Source organism: Elaeis guineensis, chromosome 8 (assembly GCF_000442705.2).
Source record: "Elaeis guineensis isolate ETL-2024a chromosome 8, EG11, whole genome shotgun sequence".
In the NCBI taxonomy this organism is placed as follows: Eukaryota; Viridiplantae; Streptophyta; class Magnoliopsida; order Arecales; family Arecaceae; genus Elaeis; species Elaeis guineensis.
This window is the reverse complement of record NC_026000.2, coordinates 129,240,619-129,255,915: the sequence shown is the minus strand read 5'-3', so window position 1 is coordinate 129,255,915 and position 15,297 is coordinate 129,240,619. Positions and strand designations below refer to the sequence as shown.

At 37.6% G+C, this 15,297-nt stretch overlaps 1 protein-coding gene across 1 annotated transcript; it reads left to right on the top strand.

Moving 5' to 3' along the window:
• Nucleotides 1–3,788: 3,788 nt before the first annotated feature.
• Nucleotides 3,789–15,081, top strand: LOC105032402 (GTP cyclohydrolase 1). The gene is given in 4 exon segments (XM_010906847.4): nucleotides 3,789–3,953; nucleotides 3,956–4,171; nucleotides 13,701–14,663; nucleotides 14,666–15,081. Coding segments are annotated over 4 exon segments (1,482 nt in total). The 5' UTR covers nucleotides 3,789–3,934; the 3' UTR covers nucleotides 14,950–15,081.
• Nucleotides 15,082–15,297: the final 216 nt, after the last annotated feature.

Genomic DNA, 15,297 nt, shown 5'->3' with positions numbered 1-15,297 from the left:
TTAAATTAAATTATTTTTTAAATAATTTTTAAATTATAAAAAATTTAATTTTAATTTTTAAATTTTTTAAATTATTTTAATGTCATCTTTTATCCATTTTCGATATTTTTTTTGTACCGAAAATTCTACATGGCAGTTATCGATGCTTATGTGGTAGTCATCGGTATTGATTTAAATAAAAAATAATATTTTTTTATTTTTTATAAATCCGACCACATAATAAATCATGTAAAATATAATATTTTATTATTATTATTTTTTATTTTTTTTCTTTTCCTTCCTCCCGATCGTCCCCTCCAGTCGCACCCCCACCCGCTCCAACGCCCCCCTCCACCCTGACGCCGCCCTGCTGCACCCCCTGTGGCTGCACCCACGCCCACTCCGGTGCTGGTGGGTTGTACGCTGGCGGCCTCCCCCTCTCACCCCCCTTCAGTCTACACCCCTCTACGATGGTGGTAAAGGAGGAGAGGACACGGAAGGGACGGACGGTGAGGTCGACGACAGTGACGGTCTCGGAGAGGATGTGGGTGCCGAAATGAAGCAATTGAGTGCGACAGCGGTCCATGAGCTTGAAGCGAGAATGCCCTTCGAAAATTCGAGGAAGTTCTCGACGTCGGTGGTGGTGGTGAGCTGGCCATCAGTGGCGATGTCGTTGGCTGTCCAGCCCTCAAACATGATAAGTTTGAGCTTGGCTCACGCGGGATAAATCATCACCGTGTGGGCGACGGAGCCACTGCTGATGATGCAGAGGTAGATGCGGAGGGTCGTGGCCTGTGGGGGTGGTAGTATTGGAGTCATCCATGGCGGAGGTAGAGAATGTCTTGGGAGGCGGTAGGATGGTGGCGACGGATCTTAGCCTCCACCTCCTCCACTTTCTCCTGCTTCTTTCTTGCCTTCTCCGTTTTCATCTGCTGCTCCAGCCTGCTCAACTGCCCGCCGCCTCCTTCCGATGCTGCACCCAGCTCCGGTGCCCCTCCTCCACCTCTGCGCATAGCAGCACCATAGCTGGCAGCAGCAGTAGCCACCCCTCCGATCGGGAGAGCGAGAGGCTGACGGAGGGAGGCGACAGCGAGGATGGGGATGAGGACGACGAGGAATAGGAGGAGGAGGAGGTGGCGGCGGCAGTGAAGGTTTCGAGGATGTGCTCAAAAGCAGAGGAGGTTTCAAGGTGGTGGGGTCGTCTAAGCTTCTCTGTTCCGTCGCTCCAAGCCTCCATCCCATTGAGCCGGCAGTGATGCCAGGAGGGGGTGGGGGATGGGGCAGGGCGGGATGCATCGGGGAGTGGAAGCACGGGGCACACAGGGGTGGGGCGGGGCACCAACGCACAACCCACTGGTGTGACGACATCGGGACGAGCGGATGGAGGTGCGGCCAGAGAGATCCGTCGGAAGGAAGAAGAAGTCTCCTAAATCTTCTTTGTTCTTTTTTTTTTCTTTGGTTGTTTTACGATTCGTGCTTTGCCACGTCAATACCATCTCTTCAAAAAATGGTCATATAAGTACCGATTCAGCGAGAAACAGCTAAATCGGTGAGAAAAATCATCGAAAACCAATCGAAGGACAATTTTGAGACGATTTGAAAAGATCATTGATCAAAAATTATGATTTTATAATTTAGAGATCATATACAAAAATCTGATTTAGTTTAAAAATTAAAAATATAATTTATCAAAAAAACAAGCAACCATATTTTTAATAAAATTTTACTAATAATGATAATAATGATCATAATTACGAGATTGTAGTACGTCAATAATGCTGACAGGCACCATCACAGTTTCAGACCTTTGCTTTGTTGTATAAAATAATAATAATTTAAATGACTCAACAGCAACATGGAGATGAGCTTTCAATTTTGGTTTCATATAGGATAAATTCATTATCCAAAAAAAAAAAGATAAATTCAAATTTAATATTATATATATCCATATTGCTGTATTCTTTACATGCAAAACTAAACTTATTTATATAACAATAATATTTTGAATCCAGTGAAAACATGTGGATCAAAATAAAAATTCTTTTTTTTCTTTGTCCAGCTCATAACATCTTTATCTCTTATTTTTCATTCTTATCCATATAACTAACTTGGAGGTTTATTTTGTCTATACTCACTTTAGGTTTGCCCTCTTCTTTCCTAATATTTATGCATATATTTTTCTAATGACAAATAATAAAAAGGAGTCAATTAGATTAGAGTAAAGGAGGAGTATATTGATCAAGTTGTCTTCTTTCTTTTTACTATACTTCCATTTGTTGTTGGCAACATGGCATTATATGGTGTCTTTTTTAAATAAAATGCATGTATGATTAGAGATGGCAAAATCGATCCGATCCAATAGATATGCATCCTATCCAAATCTGATCAAATTTAAAAAATAAAGTTTGACCGGGTTTGGATTCGAATTTGAAAAAAATCTGAAAACTATAGCACGGATATGGATAGTCCTATTTTCTACCCAAATTCGAATTCAAATCCAACCCAAACCTATGGATATGGATAATACCCGAACCCATACTCATATATATATATATATATATATATATATATATAAAATCTATTTTTATATATAAATATTTATTTTATAATTAATGTGATAATTATATTAATTTCATCATTATTGAATTGTATTAGTATATTTTTTTCTTCATTCTCATTATCTTTTAGTATCTCAAGCTTCTTTTTCACTTAATATTTTTTATTATAGAATAAGATAATTAATATTTTTATATCTTAAAAATATTATAATTTTAAATTTTTTTTTTTTTAAATTTTATGTTGAATTGTAATTCTATTTTTATGTTTGATTTTTATAAATCTGGACTTATAAATTGTGTTCTATGTTAAATTATAATTCTGTTTTGATTGATAATATGCATAAAATTATTTTGTTTGTTTATTTTTTTGAATATGGGATCGATATGGGTCGGTATGAGTTGGATATGAAAAAATATGTTATTCGTGAATATCTCCGAATCCATTGAGTATGTGTATCTCTTTTCTTATTCGATCGGATATCGGATAAGGTTTGAATATAGAATATTAAGTTCGGATTTAGAGATGAGTAGTACGATATCCTATCCAAATTTATCCATTGTCATCCCTATACACGAATATTGATTCACGATAATTTTAAACATGGTCATCAATATTATAAAAAATATTTTTTAAATTTTATTTTTGAACCAATCCTACCCCCTCCTTATTTCCTTGGATTTTGAAATGAGTATTAAATTGCCAGAGGAGCTATGCTATTAATATTGCTATTATAATAATTTTCTGAACATAATGAGCACGCGAGTTGCTCCATCCATGCAGTACCACCAAATCCACCCAATTCACCGACCAACCCACTCAAGTCACCCACCAACCCACCCACTACAGTGGGCTCCATCCAACAAGGAAGGCTGTACAGTCTTCCTCCCTTAGAAGGGCCCACCAGTACTAACTCCATCCACAGAAGGATGGTGCAACGAAAAATTACTCGGCATCCTCCCAAAGGGCCCCACCGCGAATCCTAGTTCCCCCTCTGGTTCAGGTTGCATCTTTCGTCTGAAAAAATGACTTATCGTACTTGAATACGTCAGCCGTTGGATTGTGCTTCGCACAGTTCGCAAAGCAAAGCATGCACAGATCTGGGAGGCTATTGCGCGATCCAACGGTTGATGTCACGAAAGAAGGTGAATCGTTCTTTTGCACGAAAGATACAACCCGAACCCATCCCCTTCTCCTCCCCTCCTTTCATGTACATATATACGAAGAAGAAAACGCCGTAGAGGCGGCGCCAATCCACGCATCCCCACCGGCAGCTCCTTCCCTCCGTTCTTTCGGTGGCTCTCCTTCCAAACCCCCCTCTCTCTCGCCTTTTTGATTGGATCTATAGTCTCTCTCTTGGATTGGATTGGATTGTTCTTGGAGACCGGGGCGGCGGCGAATGGGAGCTCTGGAGGAGGCGTGGGTCGTGGGGAGCTGGAGGACAGGGTGGGGCTGGAGGAGACGGAGCAGGACGAGCTGGACGCCGGGTCCGGATCGGGCTCTGTGCCCGACGCGACGCGGGCCATCGAGGAGGCTGTCAGGGTGCTTCTGCAAGGCCTCGGGGAGGACCACGAGCGGGAGGGGCTCCGTAAGACGCCGCTCCGCGTCGCCAAGGCCTTCCGGGAGGGTACCAGAGGTTTGTCTTCTCTACCAACTCCTGTTGGTTCCGTTTTCGCGTGGATCTGTTTATTGCGTATTGGCTGTTTGTTTTATTCCAGAAAGCTGGGACCTTTAGCTTAATCATGTCGTAATTTGACATCTGTTTCATGTTTTGGAAAAGATGGAATTTTTAGGTAGAATTCTGTAAGATGGAAACTAAAGTGAACTTTCAACTATCTTGGAGGCAAAAAAAGTTCTTTTTGCTGTTTGGAACATTGTTTTAACGTTTCCAATGAAATATTATGATTCATTTTGGAGGGCATCATATATCATCTAGAAAGCACCTTTGCTTATTAGTAATTTAACCATGGTAAAAGCAGCAAGGTATGAAACGACAGGGTTACTGAACAACACTTACCGTTATCTCTTGCCTTGTCTCCCTTTTTATCTTAATGACCGGTTTCTACCCAAACAGACAGCTTAGACTCTTCTTTGTAGTAAAATCTTAAGGGCAGAAGATTTTTTTTTTTTGGCTTGAACTGGGCTTACAAAGTCACAAGTCAACTGCCTATAGGTGTGCTTTTTATGAAGCGGTCCATGTTGCACCCAGCTTCGCTATTCATTACAATTTAACGAGTGATGAATTGCTAGCTTTCTCGCCCTTTTCTATCGACTAGCACCATTAACTTGGGATCTTTCTACGACATTATAATCTATGTTATGTTTATTTCCAAAGCTGAATATTTGTCAATTTTAAATGGGTTTGAATATTCTAAGAAGAATTTAGATTGAGCACCATCTTTGATTGTCCCTACTGGAATAAATATTTCTGTTCACCTTCAAAATCTGTGCCGTTTCTTTCCATTTATATTTTGTAAAGGCATCTTGTCTCCATACCTGTTGACTTCTCAGATAAATCTTCTCCTTTACTGTAATGAATCCATACAGTTTTTGTTGCATATTGCAGGAATCTTGGTTATAATGTGATTACACCATTATAGTGATGTTGCTCAGGGTTTTGTAGGCATGCCTATTTCTTTCTCCTTTGCCTACAACATGTATTCTCTCTCTCTCTCTCTCTCTCTCTATAGCTGCATGTTCATAAGATTTTCCTGTGACCGTGGCGCAGATTCTATTCAATTCTTTGTAGAGATTTATCTGTAATTCCTTGTTTTTACCATATCATTTTCAAGTATCTTTATACCCTCCTCGCCATCCACAATGACTGCTGCCTCTTAATAATCTTCCCCTTTTGTCTCACCATATCTGAGTCCAAAGGTACATTTGTACTGTGGCTACTCCGCCCAATTTTTGGTTCTAAGAGCTTTTAATATGACAAAGTTAAAATATTGATGGAATATTTTACTGGAAGACACTTTGGTCTTGTTATGTCCATCTGATACTATCATGAAGTTGGGAATCTCAAGTTTGCAACCTTTTTGCTATGGATGTGGGATATGAGATGGTTAAAAAGCTAGAGGAAATGTAAAGTTTGTTAATGAATAAACATTGGGAGAACAATAGTGTATCATTTATTCCGAGCTACATTCAAATCACCACATGTGTGTCAAATATGCATAGTGGCCATGAAATTGGTTTCATTACATGTGTACATGTCAAACTTGTGCTTTGTTTGGTTTAAAGATGGCAAAACAGGTTAAATCAATTAGGTGGAATTATTTGAGGGAAGAAAAGGATGGTTAAATGGAATAGGTAGAGCAAAAGAATGCCACCAGATTTTCTGGAATATCTAGTCTAAACCTAATGCTCTAACTCAATAGGGAAAGTGTCTGTTAATGGAGTGAGGAGGAACAAAGGGGGCTTGCTCTGCTTTAGCCATGAACCAAATTGGGCCTTAAGCTCTGGTCATCACATTAGTTTCATTATGATTTACTATTATGTGCTGTTAATTTGTATGCATGCTCACACCTTCCCCCAAACTAATGGTTGATTGGAGGTTTGCAGTCAGGCATTTATATACTTGGGTAGTGGGGAGAGAGAGGTATACTAGGGTAGTGAAGCCCACATATTTGTCACTCTGTGAAGAAATACTTGATAAGAATTGTGATATCGTAGATATAATGATAAGATACTTGTGAGGTAGAAATGCTGCTTAGCAAATCCTCGCAGAGCTATATTCTTGAAGTGTGAAATTATGGAACACCCATCTTATAGTTAAATCTAGACATATGAAGAAAAGTTGGATACTGTGAATAAATGAAGGTTAGGAGAGGCAGATTACTTGGAATCACCTATGATGTTTACTCAATTCAATAGTCAAAATACTCTATCTCATCAGGATGTACTTGCTGTTAAACTTATATAAATTGAGAGGGCCATGTGAGTTAAACTTATCCTAGTTTTGTTGGCTTTAGAAGTCCCTTTTACATGCAGCCAAACTTGTTATGGACTCTTGGGACTTTCTAAACAAGAACATGATGAAATGAGTGGAAAATGTAATGAAAGATTTCATTCCTAATGCTGCTTAATGTTTTGCATCTAAGAGTAACTTCTTGTCCATAATTTCTCATCTGAGCTCTTGTTATAGTGTTTTCAGATGCCTTGTAAGCCTCTTACTTATTTTAGGTTCTGTATGTTATTAATTGTAAAAGTTATGACATGTCTCTACTCCTTTATACTCGGCCTCATCCATTGACTATCCTTCTGTAGGCTGTAGGTTCCGCCAGTTGGTTTGTATTTAGATTTAGGTATTGTTAGAAATGCTCTGTATCAAGTCCAGCTGGAGTGCAGCAATCTTCGAAGGACATGAGCAAAGCTGACTCAACTGGTTCTGCTTTGAACATTATCTGAATTAACTCTTTTATGTGGTTGGAGTCAGTTAAGTCACATCTTGTGTTTAGTTGTCTGTCTTTTTGCAAATAAAAAATATATTAGACTACAATATCCAGGATTTCACCACAAGACATAATCTCACATGCTATCAGTCAACCACAAAGATGCAAAACCATATAAAGACATGCAAATATAAAATAAGGGATAATAAAATAGTCACAATTACCTAGGAAAATACAAGTAAACAACATTATTCCATTTAGCTATGCAAGCTGGTAGGCTGGACCAACTTGGGAATAACCAGTTGCTCTCTACTTCATTTGCTAAATTAGCTTTGCCCAAGATTAAACAATTTGGTTTCAGCTTTGACCTAACTCATGAGTTTTGATTCTGGCAGTTGTGGTTGTCTTAGTTGTTATCTCTAGTTTTGGTAGTGTCAGCCGCAAATAATAAAGAATTTCAGGAATGCAATACATTAAAAAGGAATATCAAATAAAATAATGATTTAAGGAAAGAAGTTAGACATCTTATTGAAGATATTGAATGGACCTTCAGATGTAGCATTTTGGCAATTTCATCTGGAAAAATTGAAATCATTTAAGAGTATGACTTAAAATTTTATTGTTCCATAGCAATATACCACACTATAATCTAAATATTTTATGAGATTTAAGCACTAGGATAGCCAATCCTATGTCAAACATTGACTTTTCTTATTTTATTAGAAACCTATTATATCATGCCTTCCAAATATTTCAAAACTTTTCTTGAAATATTCCTCTTGAAATTCAAAGAAATGTATGACTGATAAAAGAAGGCATGCACATTTTATATATTAGTCAATTTTTTCACATAAATTTGATCAGTTGGAACCTTGAAACTTACGATGACTTTGGATTGATTCAGATCGAAAGTGATTCTCGTCACCTTTGGAAGTTGTCACTGAGAATTCAGAATTATTTTATTAACTACATCTTTGTCAAACAGTTCCATCACATTTTATCTTGCCTTTAAGCTAGGCCTAAACTGTATTCAGACTCAAGAAAGAACACTGAAGGATTTAATATAAAAACCTTTATCTGATAATTGCGAAGGTATCTAACCATAATTAAATGGTACAGTCATTTTTATTTATTATTGTAGTTCCAGCATATTCCTTTATCAATTTAAAGATGGATTGGCCATGTGTCTATCACCTGTTTAAATAAACTATGGACTTTTGGTAACATGGATCATCATGGAACAAATGGGCTTGTATACACACACAAACACAGAACACACACACACACACACACACACACACACAAACAGAGAGACGGGTTTTGGTATTCTTAAAACCAAAGGGTTGATAGGTAGAGTAGAATGATGTTAATGATCGCTTTACTGACTGCTTTTGCTTCAAGATTTTCCACATTACGTAGACTAACATTACAAATGAATGAATGAAGAATCTTTTCATCACCCAAAATGAGATCTGTACTCTAGCATTTGAAATAAAAATGAAAAAGATATTTGCTATGGACTGTGCTGATGAAGATAAGATGTGCATAACAACACAATGTTAAGAGTGTGCTTGATATCATTTGAATTTTATATAAATTCTCCTAAGTCGTAGGGCCCTCTTTACCAATCTGGACAAACATGCTGTTAGGTCCTAGCACGTTATGGTAGTTTTCTAGAATTCGTCATATAATAGCTTGATAATGGTCATCTAAATATTCAATTTTAATTGATTTTTGAACTTTAGTTGTCTAATCTATGTTGCGCCAACATCAGTATCATGTATATGGAAAGTGTTGTCCTTCTGAATTATTGGGAAGTCAAGCTGTCTCAATTGTTAGTACTGTGGGTATTAGACATCCTGGTCACCGTCACCATACTAGTTCATTTTTCATCATTACCAACTGGGTAACCTAGTTTTTCATATATTGGGTTCGTGGATCCATCCTAGAGTCCTGTAACTTACTAGTCCAATCTAGGGAAGTCAGGACAGATTGATACTAACCAAGATGTTAATCCTTAGACCAATGCTTTGCTTCTTTTAGGAGTTAAGCTGACAGTGGTTGGTTGGCTATAGATCTTATATTTTAAGATCTTGATTGGCATTAAATAAATGGGAAAGTGTGGGTTGCTAACTTCTGTAGTAGTTTTACTTTCTTAAGGGTCCTAGTTGTAGGACAAGTCTTAAAATGTTTTTAAACAGGTCTTCTAGTGTTTGAAGAAAGATCATTCTATGGGGCTTATTTTGGAAAAAATGTTTTTTCTAGTCCCTAACCCCTCTCCTTGCCCTCGCTGCCCTTCCCCACAACACACACCCCTTCTTTTGATCTCTCCTATTATCTTTGATTTATACTTACATTGACCACTGGTTCAATTTCAGCTATAGGTCTACTAGTGACCTGCATTGAAACCCATAAAAACTTATTCCTCCTATCTCCTTGCATCACAAATCCCTGGGGCAAGTTTATTTGGCATTTTGTTTGCCTTGATCTCAAGAATTGATCATTAATGTCCCATTGTCCATTGATCTTGCATAAAACTCTATTTTGTCCTTTTTTTCCTTATATAATGACTATCAACTTAGTTGTTCTCCATGTCCTATGATAGCATTGGAAATTAAAATTATACTTTATGCTCCTGAAATGTTTAGCGGAATAGCACTAACCACAGATTTGGTTGCTAAGGAAGTGAGAAAAGATAGATATTTGGAGAGGAATATTTTATCTAATTGTTTGGCAATGAAAAGGAAATGCAAGGAAAGAAGAATAAGCAGAAAAGAAGGGCGAAAATTCTATGGAAGGCCTGCAATTTTTCTTTCTGTAAAAGGTTGTAATTTTGAAAAAAAAATGATAAAAAGACAAGCCAACTTGATAATTCAACTTTATCTTAACCATGGTCTGCAAGACTGCAACCTTTGTCCCAAACTGCGTACGTGTATGAGATCAATATTGTAAGACACCGTATTGCAACAAATTGCATTAGTACACTAAGAAATATATATTTTTTTGCTTTCAAGGTTTCTAAGCTTTGTTTATTTAGTTTAGAATGGCAAATAGGGTTTTGTAAGTTCATTTTTGATTTTTCAAATGTAATACACTTTATTACATGCAAATGTAATATATATTAAATTAACTATGTATAACATTGAAAATATAGAATACTCATATTAAAAATTGGAAAGGCAACATGCATACATCTGTTCAATTTCAAACCAAGTGTTGATGTCCCTCGGACATGTTTTTGTCATGTTCATATTGGGGTCCAGAATTTGACTCCAGCCTTAGTGTTGTACCTATCTAGGATATTGTAGCCTGTCCATGCCGCATAGCCTTATTGATCTTGCTTCTCTGTTGGGTATAGCGGCGGAATCTGAAAAAGGACTGAGCAAAGTCTAATCCATAGTCTGATTCAGGGGAGGATGATATCCACTCGAATACGAAGACTCAAAAGTTGTGAATCCATATGGGTCATAACTTGGTAGGGAGAACATGATTTAGTATCGGATGACGATCCTAAATACTCAGGAGATCTTCATATGCCAAGATTCCCACATGATGCACCACCTTATCTACTAGATTGGTATTGCCTCCACCACCTCTAGTCCCCTCCTTTATGCTATGATGTCCTTCCTAGCCTCGTGCTTTGATCCATACCCTTTGTCATATGCTTACTGGGAATCACCAATGAATAGAGTCACAAAGGGAACTGCATCCCACCTCCTTGCTGTCCATTTCCTTCACTCTAACCATCGAATCCAATGTGACTTGAAGAGTCGTTGTCATCATTATTTGCATCACTAGATGACATGGACAATCTATCATTGTAGAGCTTGATAGTCTGGAGTGACTGTGAACTAGGTCATCTTCTACTCTCCCCAATGGATTTGTCTTCTTTCCTTTTTTGCTTTTTTAAGAGAATGTCCAAGGCATGAGCTTCTTATTCTTGCTTGATTGACCTCCTTGACTCTCTTGGTTGACTCAAATAGGTAGACTACCTTGACTGGCTTTGTTTCCCTGGCTGGCCTTGCTGCCGCTATTGGCCTTAGTGCATGGTGACCTCTTCTTAATATCTTTCTATAAATCTCTAATGGGATATCTCCAACTATGATCCAAACTAAGACCCCGATAGCTTATCCTTGACTTTGCAATGGCTATTGCTATGTGCATCAATTGGCTATGGATGTGATATATATTGATCCATCCAGTCTCGGCATTCAGCTGGCTTGCTAGGATTCTCTTGTTATATACGGACTCAGCTCTATATCTGGCCACATCATCCATCCTCCATTGCTTCTCCTTATCGATCCAAATGGTAGCATGAATCTAGGTCTCCTTCATGTCATCTAGGTTGGACACCTCGTAATCTACTAGATCATTGGGGTGATAAGATGGTGGCTTTATTGTCCTCCTATCCAATTTGGCCTATTTTTCCTTTGATCTCCTTTCCCCTTCTGAAGCATGAAGAGGTTGTTTGAAAGTTGAACCTTCTATGGATATTTCTTGTAGTCCATAATATTAGGTACCTACCAGCCAAATATTGCTTCAATTTGGGGACTTCATCTCTCATCCACTCAAAAGAATACCACTTTCTCTTCCAATAATGATTGCCACTTACTATCTCATTGTATTGCCACCCTTACTCTTTCTGCTTTTTGGCTTTGTTATTGTCTATCTAATCCTGAAATATTTTTAAACCATATATCATGAATTCTAGGAAAACATTGCATCAATTCTTATTATGTATCTACAAATTTTCCATGACTTTTTATGGATTAATTAATTTTTTAATTTAAAATACTTAAAAATAGAAAATTTTGAAAAAGTCATTAAAAATAGCTAGTTGCCTCAAAAATTACTTTTGAATGGTATTTATATAATTGTGAAAATTTTTACAAATGTTTATAGCATTAATATTTTTATGTTAAATTTTATAAATATGTATAAATTGAATAACTAGTGGAAAAATTGATACATGCTCCGAAAAATATGTTTGAAATATCTTTACATCCTATTGGAATTTCATGAATTTTTGAATTAATATCCATTTTTATTAAAATTTAATTTTAATTATAGTTAATGTAGCCTTGATAGAAGGTACCATATATTTTTCTGTCCATGATAATTGCTAATAGCCTAATTAATCTAGAATTACTTTAAAGCTGGGCTTTTATTCGAGAAGCAATTAATGTCCAAAAAATAATCAAATGCTATCAAAAAGATAGCAAATAGCATGCGACCTTGAGCATGATGCTATTTTTTGGAATCTAACTTTTCTTTATTTTCATTAATTTTTATCCAAAATATATTTTGATAAAAAATAAAATAAATATCAGAAAATAAAAAGAAGTCATATCATTGTGTAGATCTGACTAAGATTTGTGATATATCATGAAATAATGTATGATTTTCACATATTTTTCAATTTCTGTCCATTTATACTATGTAACAGAAATAATGAAAAAGAAGAGCGAAATACCTGGGTCAGAACTCCTGCTCATCTTTCCACTCTCTGCTCCATTCTCTTTCTCCTAGTTTTTGTTCTCTTCTTTTCTCTTTCTCCTCCCTTACCTTGAAACAAGGGAGAAAAGGGTGTCAGGCCCTTTCTCTCCCAATTATTGAGGCCCGAAATGATATGGCGCCCAACCAAGTCGAATTACTCAGAATCAAGCAGTTCCAAGCAACTCGGTCATGAAGGATTGGTTTGCACCGGTTCAATCAAATACCATATGAGACTACAATCTGTCTATTTGTGGTTGGTAAGGTACGATGCTCACCGAATTGAGCAATTGGAACGATGTTGTGTATATGCTCTTAGCAACTTTCTTTGCAACACAATGTGGAATCATATTCAACAAATCACTAGTTTCAATCATCTTTCTTTTCTTCTTCAATTTAGTTTTCTTGCATGTTATTGGCAGCCAAATAGATCCTATGCTCAAAGGAGTTCTTCTGGACTTCTACAATATTTCTCTGCTGCATGGGCACCATCGCCTATCTTGTTTTCCCACTTTAGCACCTAAAATCACCCAGCCCCATGCAAGGTGTCTTTTTCCCCTTACGGTGAGGCAGAACTAGGTTGTATGAAAATTCATGGATGAATTTGTGTCAATACTTGGAAGAAGCACAATAGTTTACATTTTTTGTATCATCTTTCTGCATCATCAAGCAGTCTGTAATATGTGCTTAAATAAGGCTTTCTATGTTTTAGTGGCCAAATTTTTAAAACTTTCATTCTATAAGCAAGTGCTTGTTTTCTGTTACCATCCATCTATGATTTTAAGATCAAAATGTCACATTGATGCTTTTGTTGTGATCTTTGGGAAGCAGTCATTTGATTAAATTAGTAAGTCAATTTTTGATGGCTTGATCCTCAATAATTGACCTTAACAATTTAAACAAACAGAGCGACATAGAGGAAAATGTTTCATGCAGCCGACCCCAACTAGTTGGGGATTAACGCTTAGCTGAGTTGAGTTGTAACTATTGATGACTTGACCTTTGTTCTCATAATATGATAGTGGAATTAACTAAGTCCGTTTCTTTTTCATGTTATATAGTAGATGAACTCCAATCAGTCTTCTTGCACATTATATTAAATACTACATGCATCAAAAAAGCAGGAAAATTATTCTGCAAGTGAATGTCTAGATGTATCATGCTTATATATCTTCTCTATTCATAGATGCTGTGTAAGTATGTCTCGTTACTTATTAAAGAGAGAAGCTTGATTTGATCTTTTGACAGTTCCATTCACTCAAATTACTTTTGCCTTAGGTTATAGACAAAAGGTGAAGGACATTGTTCAAGGTGCTCTGTTTCCAGAAGCTGGTTCGGACAATGGGACAGGTTATGCAGGAGGAGCTGGTGGCCTGGTGGTTGTTCGAGACATCAACCTATTTTCATACTGCGAGTCTTGCCTGCTTCCATTTTATGTTCAGTGCCATGTTGGTTATGTCCCATCAGGGCAGCTAGTTGTTGGCCTAAGCAAGCTTTCTAGGGTTGCAGATGTCTTTGCCAAGAGGCTTCAAGACCCACAGAGGCTGGCGGATGACATTTGTTCAGCACTGCACAACAGCATCAACCCGGTTGGTGCGGCTGTTGCTCTTCACTGTTGGCACATCCAGTTTCCAGAAGCTCTAAGGTGCATTCCTAACCCAAAGCATCCATCCAAATTGGACATGCAAGGGTGGGTGCAGGTTTCAGTCTGTTCGAGGTCTGGAGTTTTTGAGGATAAGAATAAATCCTTCTGGAGTGACTTCTTAGCTCTTCTGAAGCTCAGAGGCATAAACTTGGAAGGGTGTAGCGAAAACTGCTTTCCTATTCAGTCTTGGTGCCCATCGAGGTCTCTGGAGGTGCCCCTGTGCAATGGGCATAACATGAAGGGTCCCAGTAATGGTAAAATTTCTTCCAAGCCAGGACATATTCATCCTGCTATGGTTACTGCAGTGACCTCAATCCTCCACTCCCTTGGTGAAGACCCAATGAGAAAAGAACTTATTGGCACCCCTTACCATTATGTGCAGTGGCTGATGAATTTTAAGAGTTCTAACCTCGAACTGAAGATGAACGGTTTCGATCTTGGGAAATTGAGTTTGCTTAAGAAGACAGCAGATGTTGTTAATAGCCAAAGTCGGATCCACTCTGTGTTGAATTTACCTTTCTGTTCTCAGTGTGAGCATCATCTACTGCCATTCCACGGAGTGGTGCACATAGGTTACTTTGACGAGGAAGAAGGTAAATGATCGAGCGATCCATTTTGCAATCGATGGTTCATTACTATGGTTGCAAACTCCAAGTGCAAGAGAGGCTCACGAGGCAGATAGCAGAAGCAGTTCATGTTGTTTTCAGTAGGGGAGTAATGGTTGTTGTGGAAGCCAGCCACATTTGTATGATATCAAGAGGGATTGAGAAGGTGGGAAGCAGCACAGCAACAATTGCTGTAATGGGTCAGTTTTCAACTGATCCTGCCGCCAAGGCATTGTTTCTTCAGATTATTTCAAACAGTACTGCATCAGGGGGATGATTTTGTTTTGTTGCATCTTCAAGATGTGATCTGATTATAGTCAACATTTTTTCCTGTCCATGTTTAAATGGGGCAGGTACAGTTTGTGACTGGAGATTTTCTCCAGATGGTATAGATGCTTATAATTTGGAACTTCTTCGAATTTTTCATTCGATGCACCTGAGAAGCAGCCAATGTCTGTCTCTCTAGGGGCAAAAGCATGCAGCAAGGAAGAAACAACACGAGTTTTGATATGCCATGTTGTTAACAAAATGTATAAGAATAATGAAGAAGTTTCAGCTTTTTCTGATGTATTACTTTCATAAAATGTGGTTACATCCTTATGAAGTTAATGATTCCTTAATACAG